This window comes from Mustela erminea, chromosome 8 (assembly GCF_009829155.1).
Source record: "Mustela erminea isolate mMusErm1 chromosome 8, mMusErm1.Pri, whole genome shotgun sequence".
Lineage (NCBI taxonomy): Eukaryota > Metazoa > Chordata > Mammalia > Carnivora > Mustelidae > Mustela > Mustela erminea.
In genome coordinates this window covers 28424559-28451014 of record NC_045621.1, presented here as the reverse complement: position 1 = coordinate 28451014, position 26456 = coordinate 28424559, and the positions used below count along the sequence as shown (strand labels likewise).

The window sequence follows — 26456 nt, the reverse complement described above, 5'->3', positions numbered from 1 at the left end:
CACTCCTGGACACTGACCTCAGAGGGACAAAGATTACGTTCACACAAAAATATGTACATCTCAGAACTGTGTCTGATAGTGGGGCACACTTATGATGTAAGGTGGCAATGACCCTTGTGGGTTGGCCAAATATTGTGTTTCTCCATTAACGCCTGATTAATTTTCTAAGCACTGCTTGAAACCCTTTTCTTTTTACTTGGAACAATTTCTTAGAAACTAACGACCAAACTGCAGCCTAAGAAACATGGTACTATTTTTAAGCCTGAACGATAAAATATGCTTCCAGTCCCCTCTATTGGTCCTTATTTGAAAACTAAAGTCCCAAATGTCAAAATCTGGTAAAAATGAGTTATAGTTAACATGGCCATTAATGACTTTATAATCTTCTATTTTTCAAAGATTTATTTTCTTTATTTGAGAGAGAGTGTGTGCACAGGTGAGCAAGTGAGGGTGAGGGGAAGAATCTTCGAGCAGACTCCCTGCTGAGTGCAGAGACCATAATCAGAGTTGGAACCCAGAGTCGGATGTTCAACTGACTGAGCCACCCAAGCACCCCTCTCTTTATAACCTTAAAGGGACAGCAAATAAGCCTGTACCAACAATCGACACAACACTCACCGGGAGATCACTGCTACCGACTCGCTGGTGGACACGGCACTGAACGAGGAGCATTCTGAGTCTCCTGGAGGGGACAGAGCAGAGAAGTTCCACTGGCAGAGGCTGCTACACAAACCCACCACGCCCAGGCTGCGCTTCCTTGGGCATCCCAGCTCAGCCTTCCCGCAGAGCCACGAGCACCAACATGCAGCCTCACACGGCCTTCCGTGAGCTTGGCAGTAGCACAGAGGAAAGAAGACTGGGGGACCGCAGGGCTACTGTACCAATTTCCTAGAAGCCACTGCCACCCTCAGACCCATAAGGCAAATGATTACTGCAGGTGATAAAGTGAGTCAAGGACCCAGCATACAACTGTCAGCCCCCTTCTCTCGCGGGTGGTGACCACTTCCCAGCTGGGAGGGGAGAGGGCTCCTTACTTACCCTCTTCCTCTTCATTCTCATCATGGCTGCAGCAGTCCTCCAAACCATCGACTAGCTCTTCTTCTAGATCTTCAGCCTCACCCAGGTCTAGCTGCGTGTCTGCAGGTGAACTATAAGAAAGAATCATGCCCCAGCCCAACCTCCGTAAGAGAGGTCACAGCTAGATTCTCATCGCTCCATCACCTCCCAGTGTTCATCTTCTCCCCACTTGACGACTTGCTGTCTCTTGTCCAGATTTCACAACTCATTTTTCTGGCCCTCAGAGTTTCAGTCTAGCCATAGTTCCTCAACCCTACAGCCCCTGTTGTGCAGGGAGGCACTCCATCTCCCATCTTCTCCTTCATAGCACATCAGTGCAAAATTCTGCATATAAAACACCATCAATGAGTGTCTGGTAATTGACTTCAAAGGCCCCTAGACCTCGGAATTCTGCACAAGGCCTTGGTGGACCAAGATTCCAGAGAAGTAACAAGGCACAAGAGAAGGAGCCAAGTTTGTGTATGCCCTAACTCTGAAATGGCTATCAAACAAGGAATGACAGAGAGTCTGCTTTGGTATGGAATTAAGTAGAGAAGTCGCAGGCCCCAATATTTGGCATTATCTCTTCCTGATTATAACCTGAAGCAGGGCTGCCAAACTCTTTCTCTAAAGGACTAGATAGTGAATCTTTTCAGTTTTGTGGGCCATTCAGTTTGCTGCAACTACTCAATCCTACCACTGGGACATGAAAGTAGCCACAGACGGCAGTAAACGAATGGATGAGGCTGCATTTCAATAAAACTTTATTTATAAAAGCCCGCAGTGGGTAAGATTTGGCCCACATGCTGGTCTAGTTTGCCAACCTCTGCCCTAAATTGGAAACCAAAATGCCAGGGCAGCCAAAAAATAAAACCACTTTCAGAGACGCAGGGTTAGGGTCACCAAATTAAGGTGTACATAGTCCACTGCTCTAAAGGCATCGAAAACTTTCTCTAACTTACCTGCTATTCCTAGTAGGGGAGTCTGGCCCCCTGGCTTCCTTGGGCCCCTCCTTCCCAAGCTGGCCCAGATGGATGGAAGAGAGGCGGGTGGCCACGTCGGCTACACCAAGGGGCTGAGGGGGAGAAGGCAGGATGGGAGTTTTGTCTTCTCCAAGTGCTGGGGGGTCAATCGCAGATCCACAGGCAGGGCTGTGGCTGACCGTACTGGCATGTGAGGCAAGGAGGTGAATGCTGATGCGTTTGGTGCAGAAGACAGTACTGTCCAACTCCAAGGTCTCCGAGGTGCTAGGGAGGGCCCACTTGTTCGCTCCAGCATCCTCCGGAGGGAACTGCTGGCCAACCACGGGAGACTTCCACTGCCGGTTCCTGGTGAGGAGATCACACTGCAAGCTGGGGCTCATGAAACAAGCCTGTTCAAACTGGCCGCCTGGCCTTGGCGTCTTCTCAAAGCCTCTTGCAGTCAACTTCCTCACAGCCTCAGTGAACCGAACTTCCTTAGCCAGAGCCTGAGAAACAAAGCTGCCGTCCAGGCCACAGGGGGGCAGCTCTGTTCTGGTGACTAAGTGACTCCGGGTGTACGGGGCAGAGGCCACGCTGGTGGTCAAAGTGTCTAAGGAGCTAGGGGCAGACAGGGTGCCAGGGGTGGGGGCCTCACCAAGGACAGTGCCATCGCTCTTGGGCACCTTATGTTCCACAGGCTGGAGGACACAGTCCCCGGTGCCTCCCGAATGATGCCAGGGGACAAGATGGATCATGGGGGAGGATACTGGCTTCAGGCCCTCTGGGGCCTTCGATAAAGGCACTTTAGTGCTATTTGGCCGCATGAAGGAGTTGTTATTCAGTGTAGGCTTATAGGAAGAGGAGGCGGCGAGCGGAGACGGGATCTTCCCTGAGATGGCAGAGGCCAGGCTCTTCCCCGAAGGGTTTTCCCCGGCCGCTCCCAGTGAGAGGTATGGATCTGTGGATGAGGATGCCATGGGCTTGGCCATGGGGGAGAACATGAAAGAAGGGGCCTTATTGGCAGTGAGTCTGATGGGGAGGCTCTTCTGAGGGAGAGAGAGAGGTCTTCTTTCCGGCAGGCCTGAGCGCAGGCAGAAGGACTCCAGCTGCTGGTAGGGTTTGTGCCGGTAGCTGGCGCGGCGGTACAGCAGGGTCCCGCTGAACAGGTCCGGGAGGGAGGGCAGGTAACAGGAGCTGCTGGGGCCCGCAAGGACGGGTGAGCGCCCCGAGCTACATAAAGCACTGGGGCAGAAGAAATAGGCTGGCTGCGGTGGAACACCCAAGACGCCAGGGCCCAAGCCCGCTGACAGTGTCCCCACGTGCTTCCTCTCCAGCTTCCAGATTGGCTTCACCTGCTGATGGGCCTGCGCCCAGCCTCTGCCCTCAGAGGGTCTCTCTGGTGGCCGGGCGGGCACGGAGCCCGAGGGGCCACTCTGCTTGAAGCTGTTTCCCCGGCGGAGGCCAATACTGTAGTGCTCGGTTCCTGCTGAGGCCATGAGGGGCACCCATCATGGCCACACGGCCTCGAGGCCAGACTCGGAACAGGTGCCACGCACCTCCAGTAGTCGCGGCTGCATCCTCACTATCTGTCCACCTGGAGGGAGGAGAATCCATTGGGGATGTTACTGTCCCGCGAGGACAGAGTGTGGGCTACAGGGGCCCTTGGTGAAGCAACAGAGCCCCACCTCCGTTTCCCTGGGGCAACCAGCAGTAGCTGTCATTTAGTACCCGGAGAGAAGGACACTGGACTCCTACGGGGCCTGCAGGGGTCTTCCGGCTGCCCTCGAGCAATCAGGGCCAGCTTTGTCAAGGACTGGGACTTTACAGCTCCACCAAGCAGTCTGCTCACGTGTTCCCGTTACCTCAGAGCCCTCTGCTCTCTCTCCAGAGAAAACTACATCTCTCTGTCTCACCATCCGTGACTTCTCTGAGTGGCTTCCTTCCTCTCCTAAGCCCGGTGGGGCTTGGAATAGGGCAAGTCTGGGGGTGGCAGAGAAACCAGCCAATATCTTCCTCCTCCCCAACCAATTCTGAAAGCTCAGGGGTCACTTGAGAAACCTATTTTACATCTACTCATCCCTGACCAACTCTCTAGTGTGGTCTGCTTTTCACAGCTGGTTGTGACAAGATGAGCTACAAGCAGATAATTCCCCCTGCTGACCTCCGGAGTTCACTCGGAAGCTGAGACAGTGACTTCACCTCTTTAATCGTCTCGCCAGCTATACAGACTTAGAGCCCATCCCATGTGTCGTTGGGAAAAAGAAGAAACAAAATGGAACTGGACACCAACATTATTTTTTCTTAAAGTGACCTTATTTACGCAGCCATGGTTGGACAGCAGTTTAGGGGGTAGAAAACAGGGGAAGGAGGAGGAGAGCTTGCTTTATCCCAAGCCCCAGGCGTCAGCTGGGCTGATGCTGGTGGGGGGCGGGGCGGGGCGGGGGAGGGTGAGGGTTGGGGGGGTAGACAGCAGAGAGCATGGAGGGAGGGCCTGTCTCAGGCCCTCATTTGATGTTTCCTCTACGGCAAAACCAGCCAGTTAATTCTGAGTTCCAAACAGTCGTTAGGCATGGTCACTTACTTTCTAAATCAAAGTCACAAAATAATCTCCAGTTTTCACAAATGACAGCATCCAGAGGGGGAAAAACAAGACTCTTCTATAAGAAGTCACTCATCTGGGATAATTCTGAATGGAATCCTGGCATCCTTTCCAAGGAAGTGTTTTTGCAGTGGCTAGAGGGAAAGAATTAGCAGAGAATTTTTTTGTTCAAGTTACTTTAAAATACAAACTTCAACGGGGAGAGGACCTCATATTCTGGTAAGAGACTAACGGCCAAGGAAGATCCATGACTCCTGCCTCCACCTGTAGGAACCATTGGTGCTGTCTACAAACACAAAGCCTACAGAAGCCACATGACGTCACTCTCTTATCGGGCAAAGGCTGACTTATGTGGATTCTTTCTCAAGGAGAGAGAAGAACCACGACTCATGACTGCCAACATTCAATATCACAGTGGGCTAAAAACAGCCCAAGTTCTAAAACTAGATGTTGATGCCAGTAACCTCAAATTAAGGAGACAGAAAATGGACCTCCACCGAGTCTAAACCATGAAGTACGGTGCAGGGGCTAATTACACTCTGTGCATTTATGACAGCAAAGCAGACAAGGGAAGAGTCAAAGTCTGCCAGGGACTTTACCAGACCGCATCTGTGTGCTGTGTATACTCAACAGATTCAGTCCCAACTCACGTCATCCTCTTTCAGGAATCCATGCCTTGCCCTACCCGTGCAGGCCAACAGACACACCAAAGTGACGGGAGAGAAGGGCCAAGGAAATGGAACTGCACTGGTCGGCTTGAAAAATACCCACTTTGTGGTTCCTCATATGCTTCCCACTACCTCAGACCTCAGGCCTTTACAAGTGCTCCTCCCTGGAGTCCTTTCCTTCTCTTTGACCAGACTTGAAAAGTACTCAGCTTGAATACCCCCTTCTCCAGGGAGACTTCCCAGACTCTCCACTTTGAAGAGGGTGCCTCAGCCGCATGCAGGCCACTGTCGCTGCTTCTACTACCCTGCACTTGAATAATGCACCACTTGTCTGACCAGGAGCCACACATGCATTTTCCACTAGCTCGTGTCCCCCGCAGCGTCTGGAACACAGTACGCGCTCAGTATTCTGTTGAATGAATAAACTGCAAAAGTTCAGTAAATGAAGGGGACACACACTGGCAGTGATCAACACCGATCTGGGCACCTAATAAACGCCGGGTGCTGTGCTAGGCACTTTACCTCTGTTCTCTTATGTAATCCTCACAAAAACCTTACATTCGATTTACTGACGATGAATCCGAGAATCAGAAAAGCGAAATAACTCTTCTATAATTAAACAACCAATAATGAGTGGTGCCAAGACTAAAACTCCAGTTTGTCTGACTCCACATGCCTCTTAAACAGGAAGGAAACACACGCTCAGTCCCTGTCCCCTCAAATCACCCTTCGGTTTCAGGGACAAGACAAAGCTCAGGTTGGAACCACTCTCCCAGTTCATACTGAGGCCCTGGGGGGTGAAGCCTGGAAGAGCATGCGTTCTCCCACCCCAACCCCCTGCCGTGAGCACTGCACACCACCCCAGGGCCGGGTGAACAGAACCGTCCACTCCTCCCTTCTGCACACACCAGGCGGCATCTGCCTCTCTGCGTTATATAGCACATGAATCTCTAGGGCCAGGAATACTGAATGCGAGTGGCCTGGCATCTGGCTAACTTGACTGCTAATCCAAATGAGGAAGAGGGAAGCCAAGAATATGCTCCCACCCTCTTCAGAGGCTGCAAGTGGCCCGCTCCCAGGCAGAGTGCAAAGCTGGCCAGCTGGGCAAGCGCCAGAGAGAGTCAGGGGACTCTCCTCTCTCTAGTGCAATTCCAGATCTCTTATGTCTTTGCAGTGGCTGTTGCCCACACCTTGTTTCCTCTCACAGTCCCCCTGATGTGTAGGATGGCAGCTTAGAAAAGAGCCACCTGACTTCCTAAAGAAGCATTATCTGGACACAGGGGCCAAGCAGATGAGAAGATGGTTCTGTAGAAGTCTCTTTCCGGGAAAGGGCTCCACTGAAAGTAAACGATGGCCAGGGTTGGCTAAGATGACTGTCAGGAACTGCCAAGCAAAACAAGTCTGTCACGTCAGATAATCTGCACAGACTAGATTCGAGAACATGAGGTAAACAGTATCACTCCTAACAGTACCACATACAAATGTTCTGACCTGGTATCACAGTTCCTGCCTCAGAAGTACTGTCTGGTTTAGATGAGGAAATGGTTGCTAAAAGCAGCCTTCTTCCTTCTCTTTACAGAGATTCTTGATGAAATCAAAACCCCATGTGGAAGGGAAGCACGGACCTGGCCAGAAAATTCAGGCAACCCGGGTCCCAGGACTCTCTTACTGCTGCCACAGGCCACCTTTTCCAAGACATGGCCTTTAATAGCATTGCCACTCAGGTGCCAAGGAAGGATCCCATCTTCCTATAGGAATGAGGAGTGACAAACTTGGAAAAGTCCTAGGTGGTCTAAGATATAAGAAGTAGAGGAAGTGAGAAATAGTTGCAAAATACAACACCTTGAGAACTGTGGTTTCTGCCATAAAGTCAGAGTCTAGATGGGCAAACACTGTCTGGCAGCCAGTCCCCACAGAGAGCATACACTCAGAAGGCTGTTCTTCCTGGAGGCCACAAAGCCTGTCCTCTGTGCCATACCCTGGGCTCCTGACACAATGCCTGGGAGATCCTTCTCTTCATCTCCCTCAAGTTTCTAAGTGCACTGTGATGACACACACTTGATGTGTCTGTGTGTGTGCCTACAGTTCTCGCAGATGGCCTGCCCATCTCACAGGAAACATTTCAGGATGAGACATCAAAGACAAGAAACAAGAAGGAAAGGCATTTATATACATAGGAAGCCTCACACACAGGCTACTAATGGAAGCCTTGCTTTAAAAATACCCAACTGAGGCAAACCTAAACTTAGAGTAATTGGTGATTATATAAATTAAAGGACTTACAGATCCCATTATTTTCATTCAATTTTCATACACTTCTAAACCACATATATCCCCTACTTAAAAATAACCAAAGGCACTCATACTTATTCTCTGACTAAACCTAAAGGATCCACCATCAGTCGACCCTCCAACTGACAGCTTGTGAGGGACTTATTTGAGGAGTCAACACACTGACCTTATCTGGAAAAAAGGATTTTGAACAATCTAACACATTTCACAGAGCTATTAATCTTCTATCTTTCTTGCTCCTACACATTATCTCTGGGGAATAAGAGGACTTAAGGGCTGAAGAGGGGATATAAACACTATTCTGTTGTCCGCAGAGTGCGAGTTTAGAAGCCTGTTTCTGGGGGCGCCTGCGTGGCTCAGTCGGTTAAGTGTCTGCCTTCAGCTCAGCCTGGGTCATGATCCCAGGGTCCTGGGATCAAGCCCCACATCGGGCTCCCTGCTCAGCGGGAAGCCTGCTGCTCCCCCTGCTTGTGCACTCTCTCTCTGACAAATAAACAAATAAAATCTAAAAAAAAAAAAAAAAAAAAAAAACCAAAAGAAGTCTGTTTCTGGTTAAGTTCCTTAATCAAAGTCCAAACAGGAAAATGCCCAGCTGAGAAGAAAGGTTAGTTTAGGGCAGAGCAGCTGAGGAGCAGGTTCTTGGGAAGGAGAGTCTCTCTGAAACAGCTCTCAGAACATTCAAATATGTTTATGCCAAAACAAAATCTTGGGGTGCCTGGGTGACTCTGTCAGTTAAGCATCTGACTCTTGATTTCAGCTCAGGTCTTGATCTTGGGGTCATGAGTTTAAACTCTGTGTTAGGCTCCATGCTGGGAGCCCAGACTAAAATAATTTAAAAAATTAAAATAATTAATAGTTTAAATAAACAATTAATTAAAAAATCAGAATAATTTTTAAAAATACCAAAGATCTGGAAGAATTTACGTCAAACTATTATGGCAGATACCTTGGGGAGACAGGTGAGATGAGGATGGGGCAGGGGTGGGGGAACAGTTCTCTAGTTTGCTTGTTTCGTCTTTCAAAACAGACAACAAACAACCACGTGACACTTGTGTGTAGTAGTCCGAGAGTCTCCAGGGCACTACTGCTCCTTTCAGCCCTGCTGGGGACCAGCAGTCACCACCCCTTCATAACTCAAGTCTGAGCTCTGATGAACAGTGAATTCATTCAGTGCTAAAACCACACAGCTGGAATGTTTGGGAAGAGACAAGGAAGAAGCATGGGGCGCCTGGGTGGCTCAGTGGGTTAAGCCGCTGCCTTCTGCCTTCAGCTTAGGTCATGATCTCCGGGTCCTGGGATCGAGTCCCGCTTCGGGCTCTCTGCTCAGCGGGGAGCCTGCTTCCTCCTCTCTCTCTCTGCCTGCCTCTCTGCCCACTTGTGATCTCTCTCTGTCAAATAAATAAAATTTTTAAAAAAATCTTTTAAAAAAAAAAAAAGGAAGTAGTATAACCTCTGCTGGGTAGTGGTGAAATCAAATTAGAGAATTCACATAAAGCACAGCGCATGGTCCACACTAAACAGTCAAGGGATGGCAGTGATCATGCTCGTCACGACTGGCATCAAATGATCTTTCTCCCCTCAGCCCTCTTCTCAAGCTACCATGAAGAAGGGTGGGGAGGGGGATGCACCTGGAGAAGGCAACAAGTATTCCATTGCAAAATTTCAGCTAGTACAAATAGTGTTCTTTTAATAAAAAGACACAGTAGTGTGTCATCTGGAAACTTCTGTGAAATTTATTATATTATCAGTAATTGGGTTCTTCAGTGGCAGGTCTGACTTGGCACTAAAAAAAAACTGAAAAGTGCTTTGGGATATCCTCAAAGAAAACACTTGCTTCTGGCTCTTACAGTTTTTATATAACTAGATGGCTGGGATTTCCAAAAACACTGGGAGAAGAGTTAAAAAGCGATTGTTACTCACCTACTGCCTGGACCCTGATCCCAATATACTATCTGTCAAGAAACCAAGTAACTAGAGCTCCTTGGAGAACAGCTGGAGCAGGAAAAGTATCAGATGAGCCTGACTGTCTCTTATGTTGCAAAAACTGAGGAAATTCTCAAATTTTGATAGAGACATATCATAAGATCATAGAAATAACTCACGTAACAGTTAACAGTAAAACACTGGATGTTTTCCCTCTAAGACTAAGAACAAGGCAAGGATGCCTACTCTTCTCATTTCTATTCAACATTGCACTGGCAATTCTAGCCAGTGCAACAAGGCAAGAAAAAGAAATTAAATGCATGTAGATTATAAAGGAAGAAGTGAAACTATATTTACTTGCCAGAGACATCATCTTGTACACAGAAAATCCCAAGAAATCTACAAAAAACCTACTAAAATAAGCAAGTTTAGCAAGATTATAGATAAAAGATCAAGATACAAAAACTGATTTATTTCCATACACTAACAAGTAAAAACTGAAATTAAAAAAGTACACTGAAAACTACAAAATACTCCCAAGAGAAATTAAAAAGTTAAATAAATGGAGAGATATAACATGTTCATGAATTAGAAGACTCAATATTGTTAAGATGGCAAATTCTTCCCAAACTGACCTATGGAGTAAACACAATTCCTATCAAAATCCCAGCAGGCTTTTCTGGAGAAACTGATAATCCTAAAATTTATACAGAAATGGAAAAGACCTAGAACAGCCAAAACAATTTTGAAAAAAAAAAAGAAAATTGAACTTATACTACCTGATTTCAAAATTTAGTATAAAGCTATAGTAATCAAGATAATGTGGTATTTGCATAAGAATAGACATATATATCAACAGAACCAAACAGAGTCTAGAAATAGACCCTTCCATTTATGGTGAATTAATTCACAATAAGGTTGCCTATGCAACTTAATGAGGAAAACGATAACCTTTAACAAATGATGTTGGAATAAGTGGCTATTTGCGTATAAAAAAACAAACTCAGACTCTTACCTTATACCATAAATTAACTGAAACTGGATTAGAGAGCGAAATATAAGAACTAAAACTATAAAACTTCAGGCAGAAAACATAGGAGGAAATGTTACTGACTTTGGGCAACTGAAAATTTTTAAGAGAAAATATGCTAACAGTCCAGCTGCTGGGGTGCCTGGGTAGCATCTGCCTTCAGCTCAGGTCATGATCCCAGGGTCCTGGGACCTATTCCCGCATCAGGACTAGAGCAGGGAGCGTGCTTCTCCCTCTCCCACTCCCCCTGCTTGTGTTCCCTCTCTTGCTGTCTCTGTCAAATAAATAAAATCTTAAAATAAAAAGTCCAGCTATTAAGTGGATTATATCAATGAAGAATTTAGAAAAACACTACTGAGAGAATGAAAAGAAAAATCAACAAACTGGGAGAAAATATTTGCAATTATAATGGACTTGTATCCAAAATATGCTATGAACTCTCACAACTCAAGAAGATGAAAACCAACCCAATTAAAAAAATATATAAGTAGGCAATTTTGAAGATAGCCAAAACATCTGAATAAATATTTCACTAAATAAATACATAGGTGACTAATAAGCATAAGAAAAGATGATCAATATCTTCAGTCATTAGGAAAATGACAATTAAAACCACAATAAGATACCCACTATATATATATATATATATAACCCATGTTGGCTATATATAACCCATGTTGGCTATAACCAACATGGACTGATAACAGTGTTGACCAGAATCTGGAGAAATTGGAATCTTCCTACATTGCTGATGGGAACATACAATGATACAATGATACAGCCACTTTGAAAACCATTATGAGCTTTGGGTGCCTGGGTGGCTCAGTGGGTTAAGCCTCTGCCTTCAGCTCAGGTCATGATCTCAGGGTCCTGGGATCGAGCCCCGCATCAGGCTCTCTGCTCAGCAGGGAGCCTGCTTCCCCCTCTCTCTCTGCCTGACTCTCTGCCTGCTTGTGATCTGTCTCTCTCTCTGTTAAATAAATAAAATCTTAAAAAAAAAAAAAAACCATGAGTTTTGTAAAAACTAATACATAATGACCCAGCGATTCCACTCCCAAGTATCTACCAAAGAAAAATTAAAGCATTATGTCCAAACACTTACATACTAATATGCATAGCAGCATTTTCCTTAATAGGCAAAGACTAGAAATAATCCAGATGTCCATCAACTGGTAAATAAACAAAATATGATATATTTATTTAATGGAATGTTACTCAGCAATAAAAGACAACAACCTAGATTAACCTCAAAAACATTCTGCTAAGAAAAAGCCAGACACAAAAGACTATATATTGTAGGATTCCACTTTTATAAAATTTCTAAAAAAGACAAAATTATAGAGATAGAAAGTAGATCAGTGGTTGCCTGAGGCTGAGGGTGGGAACAAGGAATGACTATATTTGGGAATGAGGGAATTTTATGAGGTGATGAAAGTGTTCTAGAAGCAGATGGTGGGGGCACCTGGGTGGCTCAGATGGTTAAGTGTCTGCCTTTGGCTCAGGTCATGATCTCAGGGTCTTGGGATCAAGCCCCGCATCAGGCTCTCCACTCAGTGGGGAATCTCCCTCTCCTTGTCACTCTCTCTGCGTGCTCTTGCTCGATCTCTCTCTCTCAAATAAATAAGTAAAATCTTAAAAATAAATAAATAAATAAATAAAATAAAAAATTGAAACCAGATGATGGTGATGATTGCACAAATGTACAAACTTACTAAAAGTGATTGAGCTCTACTTTTACAGTGAAGGAATCAACTGCATGGTATGTAAATTATACCTCAATGAAGTCAATAAAGGTGGAAGAGGAAAAAAAGGACTTAAAGGGCCTAAAGAGGCTCCCTCTAACCAAATCTGGGACAACCCGAGCAGCAAAATAAATGAGTACCAGATTACGTAAAGCAAGAATCCATGAATCCACAGTGATATAAATAAATAAAAGAATGAATGAATGAATGGGGGAGAAGGAACAACGCTCCCTCACAAAAGAATTCCAAAGGATAAGAACAGAAAATCACCACTGACAACCGCCATGAAAATAACTGCTTCAGGCAAAACTCATCAATGTATCCTAAAATTGGTGGGTGAAAGATTACTGGGAAATGGGATCATTCTATTGTCTCAAAATACCTCTCCACAGATATTTATTAATTACAAAAGGGAAAAAAGAAACAACCTGGGGTGCGTGGGTGGTCCAGTCTGTTGAGCCTTGGGCTGTTGGTTTCATTTCGGATGGTGATCTCAGGGTCATGAGATCAAGCTCCACGGCGGCTCCACATTCAGCATGGAGTCTGCTTTGTTTCTCTCTCCCTCTCCCCGCTCCCAGCCATGTGTACCCTCTCTCACATAAATAAATAAATACATCTTGAAAAAAAAAACCCAAAACCCATAACTTTACAGTGGAGAAACCAGGCAGACATAACCATAATCAAGTGATCAAAGTTCCCATCATCAGGAAGAGCACAAATTGGCACAAGGCCCTTCATGACGGGACTCACTGAAGGACTCGTCATCACATCTGTGATTTCCTGACCTAAATGCACCACCTGAATACAAAGGGAAATATCAGACAAGACCAAGTTGAAGGTGATTCTACAGAATAACTAGTCTGTACTCTCCAACAGTGTCAAGCTCATGAAAGACAAAGGCTGAGGAACTATTCCACTTACAGGAGGCAAAAAAGACAAGACAACCAAACGCAGTGTGTGCTGCTAAAAAACAAAGGACAGGGGCGCCTGGGTGGCTCAGTGGGTTAAAGCCTCTGCCTTCAGCTCAGGTCACGACCCCAGGATCCTGGGATCAAGCCCCGCATTGGGCTCTCTGCTCGGCAGGGAACCTGCTTCTTCCTCCCTCTCTCTACCTACTTGTGATCTCTGTCTGTCAAATCAATGAATAAAATCTTAAAAAAAAAAAAAAAAAAGGACAGTGACAGGACAACTGACAACATCCGAATAAGGTAGATCTGATAATAACATTATAGTATATGGTATTATATCAACATTAGTTTCCTGATTTTGATCAATATACTGTGTCGATTTAAGAGAATATCGTTGTTTTAGAAAACAGGAAGATTTTAGGAAATATTCAGATATGAAGGGGTTTCATGCCTGCAAGCTACTGGCAAACATTTCAAAAAACAATTCGTAGCTCACTTATGAACACTAAAGCAGTGTGATAAAATAGTAGCATTTGATCAACTTGGGTAAAAAGTAAATTGGGGGCACCTGGGTGACTAAGTCGTTGAGTGTCTGCCTTCAGCTCAGGTCATGGTCCTGGGGTCCTGGCATTGAGTCCCGCACTGGGTGCCCTACTCGGCAGGGAATCTGCTTCTTCCACCCCTACTTTCCCTGCTTGTGTTCCCTCTCTCTCTGTCCGTTAAATAAATAAATAAATAAAATAAAAAAATAATAATAATAAATGGGAATTCTTCGTACTATTTTTGCAGCTTTTTTCAAGTCTGAAATCATTTCAAAATTTAAAAAGTTAAGGAAAAAAAAGTTTATTACAACTTTTAAAGGGAAGTTTGGTTTTCCTCAGACTAGGAGGCAGGCAGTGCACAATCACCTTTAATTCTTTGAAAGAAGACTGGCAGGAATGGATTTTATGAGGGAGTGATTCCCGCCAATGAAGCAGGACTCACTCCTCCGCTCCATTACCTGAAGCCGGCTTAGTAGGGATCCACCTGCCATCACTAAGGTTCAAGAACTAAGGCCACCTGCCTTATGAAGGGCATCCCCAGGACATCAGTCTTCCCAGTGTAGTCACCTTACTATGAGCCAGCGACCCAGCACACTCTGCTCTAATCGGCCCCTGAACTGACAAACTCTGGCTTAAGGGGAGTTCGAGAGAGAAGGCAAACACCAGAGCCTGGCAGCTGATGTTCAACAGCACTTTCCCTGGGGCCCATCAACACACAGTGTCAGGGACATCTTGTTTTTTAGGAGAGACCTGCTGTTTAAACCTGATTCTATGTGAAAAATCTCACTGCCCAACAAAACACAAGTCTTTGTCTTGCCTTTAACCTAGAAAGCAGTTACTGCTGCCATCATCTGGGAAACAGAAACCGAGAGGCTGAGACAAGGGGCTGGCTAGACTCAGGGGATCACAGGGACAAAATGGGAAACTCAAGGTTTTCTATGATTCAAGAAGATAACATGTTTCCTCTTAATCTCCTTGAAATTAGATGAGAATGTCAGATTTTAATAAAGTCATGCTAAGGACAATGGGAGCAGGGCTGACATAAGAAGGCATCAATCACATCCCTCACTTAATCGACTCACTTTTAAAGTCAATTAACCTTACAGAGTCAGGGGCAGTAAATAAGCTGCAACTGCACAAAAAGACTTCAGTTAAAAAAAAAACATTTGCAGGCAGAAGGGTCTGAGTCCCTGGAACAGGCACTGATACAACACCCAAACTCCCAACATGCCCTGGGTAATGATTTCACCCCGACCTCCGATCTTCACTCCTACTCACCCACTCCATCCACAAGTCTTTCCTGCCTCAAGTATATGTGCCGGGAGCCATCTACTGCCCTTCCACCATTATTCCCTTAGTCCACATCTCTCACCTGCTGGTTTCCCCTGCTTCTAACTCCTAACACCTTCTTTATAATCAATTCTCCAGACTGTGGTTGAGGTGCTCTTCTTAGAATGTACTTAAAGCTATCCGGTGGCTCCACGGCCCACGTGATCTGACTCCTTTTCTCTCTCTCTCTCTCTCTCCCCCCGACCTTATGCAAGTCACTCTTCCTCCTCAGCAGGCCTGTTCCCACCTGTGCTCCAGGGGCCTTGTTGTTCCCTCTGAAACATTCAGTTCCCTCACTCAGCTATGGGCAACCACTACCAGCCCAAAGAGCCTGTCAACACCAATACTGCCCCACCCCCAATCAGTCCCTATCACATTACCTTATTTCAATCTGTTTCACTCTTCTACTAGTTGAAATTACTCAATGTTAATATTTCCTTATAACTGCTAAAGAAATGCTGGAAGAATAAATGGGAACTGATTTTTTTTTTTTAAATAAAGGATACCAATGGGGTATGAGAGCTAAGCGTGTATACCTTTTTGATCATTTTATTTTCTGGCTATATAAATGAATCACTGAGTCAAAAACCCTGTTCATTATTTATTTTCAAAGTAGAAACTTCAACTATTTCTGCATTCCTTTGTTGTGTGTTTATCTTCTCTTCCAGCATGAAAGCTCTTTGAGAACTGGGACCTTATTTACACAGTCTATGCCCAGCCCTGGAAATGTAATCAGGGCTCATGAAATATTTGCCGAATACACACATGCATCTATAGAGGTAAAACCCAGCACGGCCACTGCGGGCCCCCTGCGGATGAATTAGCTTCTCTTTTCCCACCACCGTCTCCTTGCTGCTACTTCTCTCCTCAGTGCAGGAACTCAGCCACAACCACACCAGCTCCTTCAGGGTGACCTTTTCTTCCCCATGGTGCCCCCTCCAGAGTCCTCCATGGCTCCCATTTTATCTTCCCTCCCAGGTCCAACCAATCTGCTCTCGCTATTTCAACCATTATCCGCAAAAACTCCACTCTTGAGACCCGACCTCTCTCAAGCTTCATGTCCTCGTCACCAACTGTCTCCGCCACCTTTTCCACATGCATATCCGACCTCTTCAAGCCTGTCACACCAGCTTTGCACACTTGACCTTCCATTTCTTTCAGTGGAAGCTTCTCTCAGTCACCTAAGAGGAACACTTAAGCCACTTCTGACTTCTTCCTTTCCCTAATTCTCCAGAGCCAAGCTAGTTATAAAACTTGAGAGAGATTCTTTCTCCCTAGCATGCTTCTTCCACTTATCCCCCCACCCCTCCCCAGAGCCGGACCACTGCAGTTAACACCCAGACTGAGGTCTGTTTCCAGGGTCCGCCCTTCCCAAGTTCACCCTATAGGCAACCTCCAGATTAACTCTAATTGATTTTACTTGATCAGGTTACTCCCCTTTCAAAAATTTCCTAGGAGTCCTCACTAAATATCATAGCAGCCCACCAATCACCTGCAACAAAATTGGGTACAGGACACCTGGCTGGCTCAGTCAGTATAGTGTGTGACTCTTGATCTCATGGTCGGTCATGAGTTCAAGCCCCATGCCGGGCGGGGAGCCTACTTAAAATAAAAATAAATAATAAATAAAAATAAAAAACAAAACAGAACAAACATGGGCTGCAGATTCCCAAGTCCCATCTTCAGAGTAGATTCAGTGTGAGTCTGGGGTAGGGCTGGGAGTCTGCATTCCAGATGATTCTCACCTGAATCAGCAAATATAATCTAGATATCTTAGTTTGGGTTGGAAGGAGTTTCCACCTCCTTCCACTGTAAACTCTGCCCTATGAACTGTGCTCGTCTTAAACACTAAACTCCTAGAATAAACCTTTCAAACTTGTCTGCAGGCCTTTGCTCCACTCAGCCTCTCCCTTCTGAATCAGTACATTTTCTTTACCTTTTCCAGGCACAGCTCAAGCCCTACCCCCTCCATGAGTATGTCCTGCATCTCGAGCCCTCTAACTTGATACTTTACCCAAAGAATACTCTCCCCACTCTTCTCTTTTCACATGGAGATGCCTCATAACCCACACGGATGGTTTCTATAGAGAATCCCTGGGTACCTATAACAGACAGGAACAAAGCTCATCTGGTAGGAGCGGGGAAGATCACTGCCCCAGCTTGGCCTGCTTCTCTGCAATGCCGGCCAGGTCTCCTCCCCAAACAACTTATGGACCAAGTAGGGCACTTGGCCCCCGGAACAAAGTTTCAAAAACAATTGACTTGGTGTGATGGACCCACTCCTTATCAGTTACACCACCACAAAGCTGTTAAAAATAAAACAAACCAAAAATATTGACTAAAGAGTAAGAAAGGAGGATGAAGAACCGCAGAGCATTCTAAAGAGAAAATGGCCTCAAACACCCCTTTCTATTTACGGGCCGGGCTCAACCCAGTCCCCACCCCTCCCAGCACCCAGCTGACCAAGTACAGGCGTCTTGCAGTAGAATCCCGACTGCCGTCCCCGGCTGCAGTCTCAGCGGCCAGCCTCAGGAATCACACCAACCTGCTTTGTCATCTTTATACAGCACTCGGAATCTGCCTATCTCATTGTGCCTTCCACTCTGTGAGATGTAGTTTTGCCTCAAGTTTCCTCTTTAGTCAAGAGTGAACGAAGAACAGCCTATGCCAGGAAAATCTACGGCTGTTGTTTCAAGACACCAAGTCTCTAGAGGCCGGGCCCAGATCAGCTGGGACAAGGTATCTATTTCTACAGAAAGCAATTATTCATTACCCGCTGATTAAATCGCTCTCCTGTATTACAGGAGTGTGTGTGTGTGGCTCTTGGGACCTGTAGTTTCCTCACTCCCCTCCGCCTAGGAGCTTCCCTCGGTCACCAGGGGAACTCAGGACATCAGAAATGGTTCAGTGTCTACCATTTGAAACATCTTGAATGAGACTGCTTTAACTGCTCAGTAGTTCTTTTAGAAGACAGAACTGACTTACCTGGAACCAAAGAGAATGGGGAGGATTATAGGAATCATCCTCATTTTCTCTTAGGAGATAAATCGCTAGCGGTATCTCCCTAAACAAAGTTGGAGGGGCAATGAACTTCTCGAAGGCCTACTGAGCAAGGAAGGTCAAAACCCCAGCCCTTTGAGAAGGGAGGGTCAGGACCACAGGTTAAGACATAAGGCTTTTGCAGAACACGGTTCGGCAATGCAGAAGGAGGTGGCGAAGCGGAGAGAGAAACAGAGCTTTCAGGACCTAGAGCCGAGGGGGGCCAATCTACAAATTGCTGAAAAGTGAAAACTGTTGAAGGCTTAACATAATTAGGTGACGAGCTCTCCTAGAGCCTTGGCTTATTACCACCTTCAGAAAGGAACCTCCATCCTCCTCCTAAGGGTGGAGTGTGGTCCTCAGGGTACTGTCCACAGGGTCTGCTAGGGAAACTAGTTTCCCAACAAAACTAAGATGTGATTTGCCTTTTTAATTGTGCCGGTCTTTCCATGATGGTACAAAAGCAGTGATGGGTCAGACTGTCGGTGCCTCAGCAAGGTCGGACACAGCGGCACACCGGGCCGGATCCTTGCCCTCCATAGGCTTCCTCACCACACAGTAGAGGAATGCCAGCTTTACCCAAAGACGTCCTTGACGACACAGTACAGATTATCTTAAATCTCAATCTGGGAGTGCATCTTTTTAATGCTCTGTGTGACAACACAAGGAGCACGTGTAAAACACTTCCTTGGCGTACAGAAGGTGATGGCCGCCTCTAAGGCAAGCACTGTGTGTTCAAATTGCAAAATTTTTCTGTGGGACACTATGTTCATTTCATAGAATAAATGACACGAAAGTGATGGGTTATTCAGACTTTGGCATTTGGCAAACGTTTTCTAGAAAACAAAACAAAGTGAGACAACCAATTCAAGAAAAACAACTGATAGTATTTGTTGCCAGTGATAAAATTTCAGTTTTCAAAAGAAAAATTAGAATTTGGTTTGACAGTTTGACAGCTTCCCAAAAGTTAAGCATTTTTCTGATGAAAGTGTGGTGATAATAAGAATGATTTTTGGGGGGGGGGGATGGGGATACTGTTAATAAAATGTGGCAACATTTGGAAGAGCTGTGTAACTCAATGAAAACAGCCTTTTCCAGATACCTATCTCAATGTTACAGAATCACATCTGGGTAAAAGGCCCCCGGCAAAAACAAACAGGAAGAAAAAAGAAAAAAAGACCCAGTCAAAATGGCTCAGTCATTGGGCGCCTGCCTTCGGCTTGGGTCATGATCCCGGGGTCCTAGGATCAAGTCCTGCATCAGGCTCCCTGCTCAGTGGGGAGCCTGCTTCTCCGGCTCCCACTCCCCCTACTTGTGTTCCCTCTCTGGCTGTCTCTCTCTCTGTCAAATAAATAAATAAAATCTTAAAAAAAAAAAAAGAGAGAGAGAGAGACAGACAGACAGACCAGTGGATTTTAGTGTAACGAAGTATGAAAAGTTATTTTCACATTCCACACTGTAATAACCTCCATAAAACCATCCCTTGTTAACTTTTGTGTACCAAAGAACACCCACAATTACCAACTGAATGGCTGTGAGGCTGGGTTTTCTTAGTAATTCAACCAAAGCAACACATCACAACTGACAGAGCACAGAAAGAGATATGAAAATCCACCTATCTTCTATACAGCCAGATGTTAAAGAGATTTGCAAAGACAGTGCTACTCTTCTCACTAATCTTTTTGAAACAATATCATTTTTCATTTTAAAAATTCTGCTTATGGGGGTACCTGGGTGGCTCAGTTGGTCAGGGGTCTGACTCATGATTTTGGCTCGGGTCATATATCTGGGTCATGAGATCGAGCCCCGTGTTAGGCTCCGGACTCATCGGGCTTGTCCCTCTCTATCTGTTCCTCCCCGCTGCTCCCGAGCTCTAGCTCAAGTAAATAAATAAAATCTTTAAAAAAAAAAAATAAAATAAAAATTCTACCTATGTTAACTTGTAATGCATTTAGTACTTCTAAATGAATTAATAGGGTGGGGGATAGGGTAACAGGGTGATGGGTATTAAGGAGGGCACGTGTTGTGATGAGCACTGGCTATTATACGCAACTAATGAATCACTGAACACTACATCAAAAATGAAGGATGTACTATATGGCGGCTAACTGAACATAATTTTAAAAAATGGAAAAAGAAGTATTTTTAATAAGTGATAAGTGAAAAAACTAATAATTATTTCAAAATTTCTAATATGGTATAAACATCAAGATTATATATCCCACATTAAAAAATATATTGATGGTCCCGGAGAGGTTCTGAAGTGCATAAAGGAGTCCTAAAAGCAGTAAGTCTGAGCACCTCTGGTTTAAAACACCATTGCCTGTCCAGAATATCCCTGAGGGCACCTAAGGACAAATTTCTCCTTATTTCAGGGCCTAAGAGAAATGAGCACTCTCCATATTTGTTCCCAAATGCCCAGTCTGGTTTCCCAGTTCTGCCAGAGGAGAGGGTAAGAAGTTCAGGGCACTTAAGAAAATTTTTCTCTGCATTTCACTGACCAACCAAAGCATCTGATCCCATGCTGGAATCCAGGAAGCCTATAATCAGACAGTTCAAGTTCACAAAGGAATGTAAACTCAACTCCAGAGCGTGAGTGTCAGATCCTAAAGTTAAGGCTTCATCCAGATATAGCTGTTTAGCAAGTGACCTTTCACTTACACGCTCATTTTTGTATTTGGTAATAAATTCACTTGCATACCTTTACCTGCGCCTACTCTCTCAGTGTTGGTGTTCCTAAGAGTTCAGTCTTCTCACTCTGCCCGGCACATGGTCAGTATTCAATAAACTCTCCTAGAGCAGTCTCTTCCATCCCATGACTGCAACCACCTCCTCCATTCTCAATTTTTTATCATCCCCAGACTTCTGTCAGGAGAGCTCCAGACCTACAGAACAACCTCCTGGGCCTCTCTACCTAGATGTGCTGCAGGGACCTCAATTTGTCATGTCCAAAGTGAACCCCTTTATCTTTCTCCTCAAATCTGCCCTTCCTCCTAATAGTTTCTCCTACATCACCACTCACCCCATCACTAAAGTCTGAACTTAGGATCATTCCAAACTGCTCTTGTCCCACTCTCTGTATATCTATTTTGCCACCAGGCCTTGTCTATTCCACCATCTTTAACATCTCCATGCCCACGGCAGCCAACATAGAGCCCTCATCATCACTAGACTTGTCTCAGTTTTCTAACTGGCTCCCTGCCTCCAGTCTAAAATCCTTCCTATTCAACCCCACACGCTGATGCTACAAGAACCCCAAATGCAAATCTAATGTCATCTTCCTGCTAATTATCTTTTCCATGGTTTTCCTGCAACATACTCTTCAAATGGTTTTACTCATGTATCCCCAAAAGAATTTAAATCATGTATTCCTTGCACATTTAAGTTTAATTCTAAAGTTTCTTGTCACAAGTTTAAACAAGATTATTCTTTTGTTAAAAAGAAGTCGAATCTACTAAGCATTCTATAAAAAGAGCTAAGTTAAGGATTAACTATAATTTGAATAAGCATTTCATGATTTGGTAAAATAATTTTTAACTACCTTACTGAAAAACACACACCTAAATTAAAAGAAATCTCTTTAAAAGTTTTTTATGCAAGTTTTATCCTATAGCTTGAAAAACCCATGGTCCCAAAAAACATTCTAGCCACATTTAACTGCTGAGTTCGTCTGAATTCAGAATACCACAATACCAATCAAGACTCACCCTAATAGCAATGTGTATAAGGGGAAGACAGGAAGCCTTCTGAGTTTTCCAAAGTAATTTAATCATCAAAGAAGGACTTCCTGAAATCAGTATTTCCTAAGACTCCACTTGGCAAACTGCCTTTTTTTTTTTTAAGATTTTATTTATTTGACACAGAGAGAGCAAGCGAGTGAGCAAGCACAAGCAGGGGGAACAGCAGGCAGAGGGAGAGGGAGAAGCAGGCTCCCCACTGAGCAGGGAGCCAGACCTGGGATCATGACCTGAGCTGAAGGCAGATGCTTAACTAACTGAGCCACCCACCTGAAATTTTTACACTTGGGACAAAACATTATAATTTGGGAGGTGGGAGGGATATTCAATCCCTCCGGCCCCACCTCTTCTTGTCAGGTCAGTTTCAGAAGCATTCATTTGGAAGCTGAGGATTTGGACACTGATTCTTATAAAGCTGTATGTGCAGGTATATTCCTTGGCAGTCCTGGGCCCCAATCACCCTGCCTGAAAAACCTGAGGATACCATTCTCTTCAACAAAGCATCTTTAGCCCTTTGTGATCTAACCCCTATAAATTTTCCTCTTCCTATTTGTCATTGGATGGCTACCCCCAAACCCAGCTCAGGTCTGTCAAACTGTTTCAATTCTCTTTTAAGGCCTTGCTGTATATTTTCTAAAGCTACTTTGTATCTGGAATGTGCTCTCAACTTCTTTATTCCCAGAAGACACTTGATAATTTTTCAAGGTTCCATTTAGCCCAACCAATAAGCTGTTGGTAACTTTCTCAGCATCAAGCCGGTGGGTCTCATACAGTGTCTCATATTTTTACTGCAAGAAATGAAGGATGGACAGAATACTGTCTTAAAAAGTCCCCCAGCTACTTGATGATTGGCTAAATCAACAGGTGATGAAGTTGAGAAAGATGTGATCTGGAGTATCTGAGGGAGCAAGGATGACTCCATAAAGGATCAAAACATTTTCTGGATCCAGAGTAAGAATGTGAAGACCAAGGAATAGGGATTGTGTATTTTTCCAAGCAAGTCTGGGTTAACAATGTTTCTAATGTTTTTTCAGAGCACACACCACACAGTACGGCAAATGTTTGTTTACTTGATTAAAAATCCCCCTAGACTATAAGCTCCGTGAAGACATGCCTGCCTTGTTCACTGTTACCACCCCCAGCGCCTTCCACAGTGCCTTAGTTCACTAAATATTTCTCGATGTTTGTAAAAAATTGTTGAGTGAGTACTTACATAAAGGGATGGATAAATGAGGGGTTAAATTTACAAGATCTCAAATTCTGTTCGAAACTCTACAGTTTAGGAAAGTATTTCTCTATAGCTTCTAAAGATGGGGAAAGAAAAAAGTGGGCATTCATGTTCCGATTCAGCTACGAATTGAGAGGAGCTTGGGCTCCCACCCCGGCGAGAATTTAAACCGCAGCGCGGCGGGAAAGAGGAGGCACGGAGGCCCAGGGTGAGGGGATGCTGCAAGGGTTTGGGCATCCAGAGGCAGGGCTGACTAAATTCACGGGGCGTGGCGGAGAGGGGAGAGGGGTCCCGGGGACGCGTGAGGACCTGACCCGGTGGAAGGCCGCAGCCCCCTCGCCTCCCTGGATGTGGAGAGGTGGCGGGCAGGAAGCGGGGCTGAGGCGGGAGCCGCCGGAAGGCTGGGGACCCGCGCGAAAGGACCGGGGCAAGAGGGAAAGGCGGGAGAGTCGGCGGGCGGACGGTCGTTGCCAGGGCTTCGCCGTCGCACTCACCTAGAGGACCCAGCTTCGCTCCGGCTCGGCGCCGGCTCCGCGCTGCTTCCTCCCTCGGCCTGCTGGGCAAGCCGGCGGCCTCAGACGCCCCTAGCAACCACGCACCGCCACGCGACCCGCACTCCCAGCCGCCGGCGCCGAGGCCGCCTGCCAGGCACTGCGCGCGCCCCCAGCGGACAGACCGAGGGCCTGGAAGGGGCGATCGCGGCGGACGCGCGGGAGGCAGGCGCGCGTAATCTCGGGGGTTGTGGGGCCTGGGAAGGCAGGCCGTCACCTGCTCGCGCATGCGCAGTCGCTTCAGTGCGCGTGAGCCTTGAGCGCGGAATTCTGGGAGATGTAGTCCCGAGACAGAAAGCCAGACGCACCCCCGCCACCCATCCACCCATCCACTCATCCCCACCCCCACCACCACCATAAAAGACTACAATCTGGGATTCCAGGATTCTCGCCTTCTCCGGGCCTTGATACCACCTCACCTGAATGGACTCTTTCTTTGGCCATGCCTCAATCCGCTCCTCTAAAATCAAAGAGTTCAGACTTTATTAAAGAAGTTTCTTAGTAGTCCTTTTCAGCAGAAGTCTTTCGAATTTGACCCCAGAAAAGAAGACACCGCCAGATCCGCTATTTCCCTCCAACCAACTTTCCCCTAACTCCAATCTACGCAATAGAGTACTATTACAACCACCTGAAGCTATGGGCTTCAGGTATGTACTTAGGAAACACTCAATTCATCGTCTCCTTAGGCAAGGTAGACCGTGCCCCCGATGTTCAAATGGATTTGAAAATCAAAGGAGAGGGGTGTCTGGGTGGCTTAGTCAGTTAAGCGTCTGCCTTCTGCTGGGGTCATGATATTGGGGTCCTGAATCCAGCCCCACTCACAATCGGGCTCCCTGGTGAGCAGGGAGACTGCTTCTAACTTCTCCCTCTGCCCCGCCCCTGATCACGTGCGCGCACGCTTGCTCTCTCTCACAAATAAATAACCTTTAAAAAAGAGAAAAAGAAAATCGAAAGAGAGCTGAAGGGTAAAAAGGTCTTTTCTAAACAGTAGGCTACAGAAATAAAGGGCACAGTAAAAGGTGGAACTAACCTAGTAAAAACAATCTAGACCAAAGCAAGGAACCTTACTTAATAAGTAATTGATTCCCGCAACAGTATTGGCAGATGCTAAAACCGTTGAAGGACCGATTGGGGGAATTTTACACTGGAAAGATCACCTTTAGATTTTAACCAATCTTAGATCATGAAATGCAGGACAGCTATAAATTATGTTTCCTAATGTGATGCAATTTGAACTATACAATAGGAAGTAGTGTATTTTTGTCAAAAATAGTTGAATCCAGGGGCACCTGGGTGGCTCAGTAGGTTAAACCTCTGCCTTCCGCTCAGGTCATGATCTCAGGGTCCTGGGATCAAGCCCCACATGGGGCTCTCTGCTCAGAAGGGAGCCTGCTTCCCCCTCTCTCTCTGCCTGCCTCTCTGCCTACTTCTGATCTGTCAAATAAATAAATAAAATCTTTAAAGTTGAATCTGAATCTAATCAAGCTTTGGCTCCAACTTCCAGTTTATAGGAAATAAAGAGAAATAATGACACTGCAAGGAAGCAATTGACGAATCCAGAATGTGGGCCATCGTACAGATGAATGACCTCATTTCTTCAATAATTTGAGTTTTTTTTTAAAGTGAGGTGTTCTAGATTGTGAGAGACTCCAGAGACTATCAAATTCAGTGAGTGCGCCTTGTTTGGATCCTGATTCAAACAAAGCAACTGTAAAAGATATTTTTTGAAACAATGGAGAAATTTGAATGTGGACTGGGGACATTAAGAACAAAGACAGATGTTAAGAAACCATTATTTATTTTGTTATGCATTTGACTGAATGGTGCCCCCCCAAGATATAGCTATATCCTAATTCCAGTAACCTGTAAATATTATATGGTAAAAGGATTTTGAGAGGATTAGAGAATTTTCCTGGATTTTCTGAGTGGGCCCTAAATCCCAAAGCAGGAATCCTTCCTGAGGCCAAGGGAGATGTGACAGAGAGAAGACACAGAAAAGAGGAGGAGGGGGCACTGGGGTGGCTCAGTCAGTTATGTGCCTGCCTTCAGCTCAGGTCACGGTCCCAGGGTCCTGGGATGGAGCCCCACATTAGGCTCCTTTCTCAAAAGGGAGCCTGCTTCTCCCTCTCCCCCTGCCTCCTATTCCCCCTGTTTGTGCTCTCTCTCTCTCTCTCAAATAAAAATCTTTTAAAAAAGAAAAGAGGAGGCAGCAATGTGACCAAGGAGGCAGAGATTGGACTGATGTGGACACAAGCCAAGGAATGCCTGGAGCCACCAGAAGGTGGAAGAAGTGAGAAGTGGATTCTTCCGTAGAGCCTTCTGAGGGAATGGAGGTCCTTAAGACAGCCTGATTTCAAACTTTTGGCCTCCAGAACTGTGAAAGAAAAAATGTCTCTTATTTTAAGCCATTAAATTTGAGGTAATTTATTGTGGCAGCTACAGGATACTTTGACATTTTGCTTATTTTTTTAAAATACCCTTATTGGGACACCTGGGTGGCTCAGTGGGTTAAGCCTCTGCCTTTGGCTCATGTCATGATCCCAGGACCCACATCGGGCTTCCTGCTCAGTGGGGAGCCTGCTTCTCCCTCTTCCTCTGTTGATCCCTGTGCTTGTGCTCTCTGTCAAATAAATGAAATCTCTTTAAAAAGAAAATACTATTTTTCACATACATTTTTTAGCGATTAGACATGATGCGAGGGGTTTGCTTTTGCTTTAAAATACAGATAGCACTCTAGAGGCAATGAGCACATCTAGCACCCAGGTCCTACTTTCTAATACCATTCTCCGTTAAAAAGTACAGAGGCTCCTTGAAGAAATGGCTGATTCCAGGATGGGGGTAAGAAATATA

General features: G+C 45.5%; 1 protein-coding gene across 4 annotated transcripts in view; it reads right to left on the bottom strand.

The window, feature by feature from the left end:
• Positions 1-23826, bottom strand: part of TTLL4 (tubulin tyrosine ligase like 4) — a 34391-nt gene extending 10565 nt beyond the window's left edge. The window contains exons 1-5 of one of the 4 annotated variants that reach the window (XM_032354819.1): positions 23550-23826; positions 4600-4751; positions 2019-3612; positions 1039-1148; positions 619-682 (exon numbers count right to left, since the gene is read on the bottom strand). In XM_032354819.1, coding sequence (XP_032210710.1) covers positions 619-682; positions 1039-1148; positions 2019-3514 — 1670 coding nt within the window. In that variant the 5' untranslated portion in view covers positions 3515-3612; positions 4600-4751; positions 23550-23826. Of the gene's footprint in view, positions 1-618; positions 683-1038; positions 1149-2018; positions 3613-4599; positions 4752-17514; positions 18080-23549 lie in introns of those variants that run through there. The other 3 variants (XM_032354822.1, XM_032354821.1, XM_032354820.1) reach the window with 3 other exon arrangements.
• Between the last annotated feature and the right edge of the window lie 2630 nt (positions 23827-26456).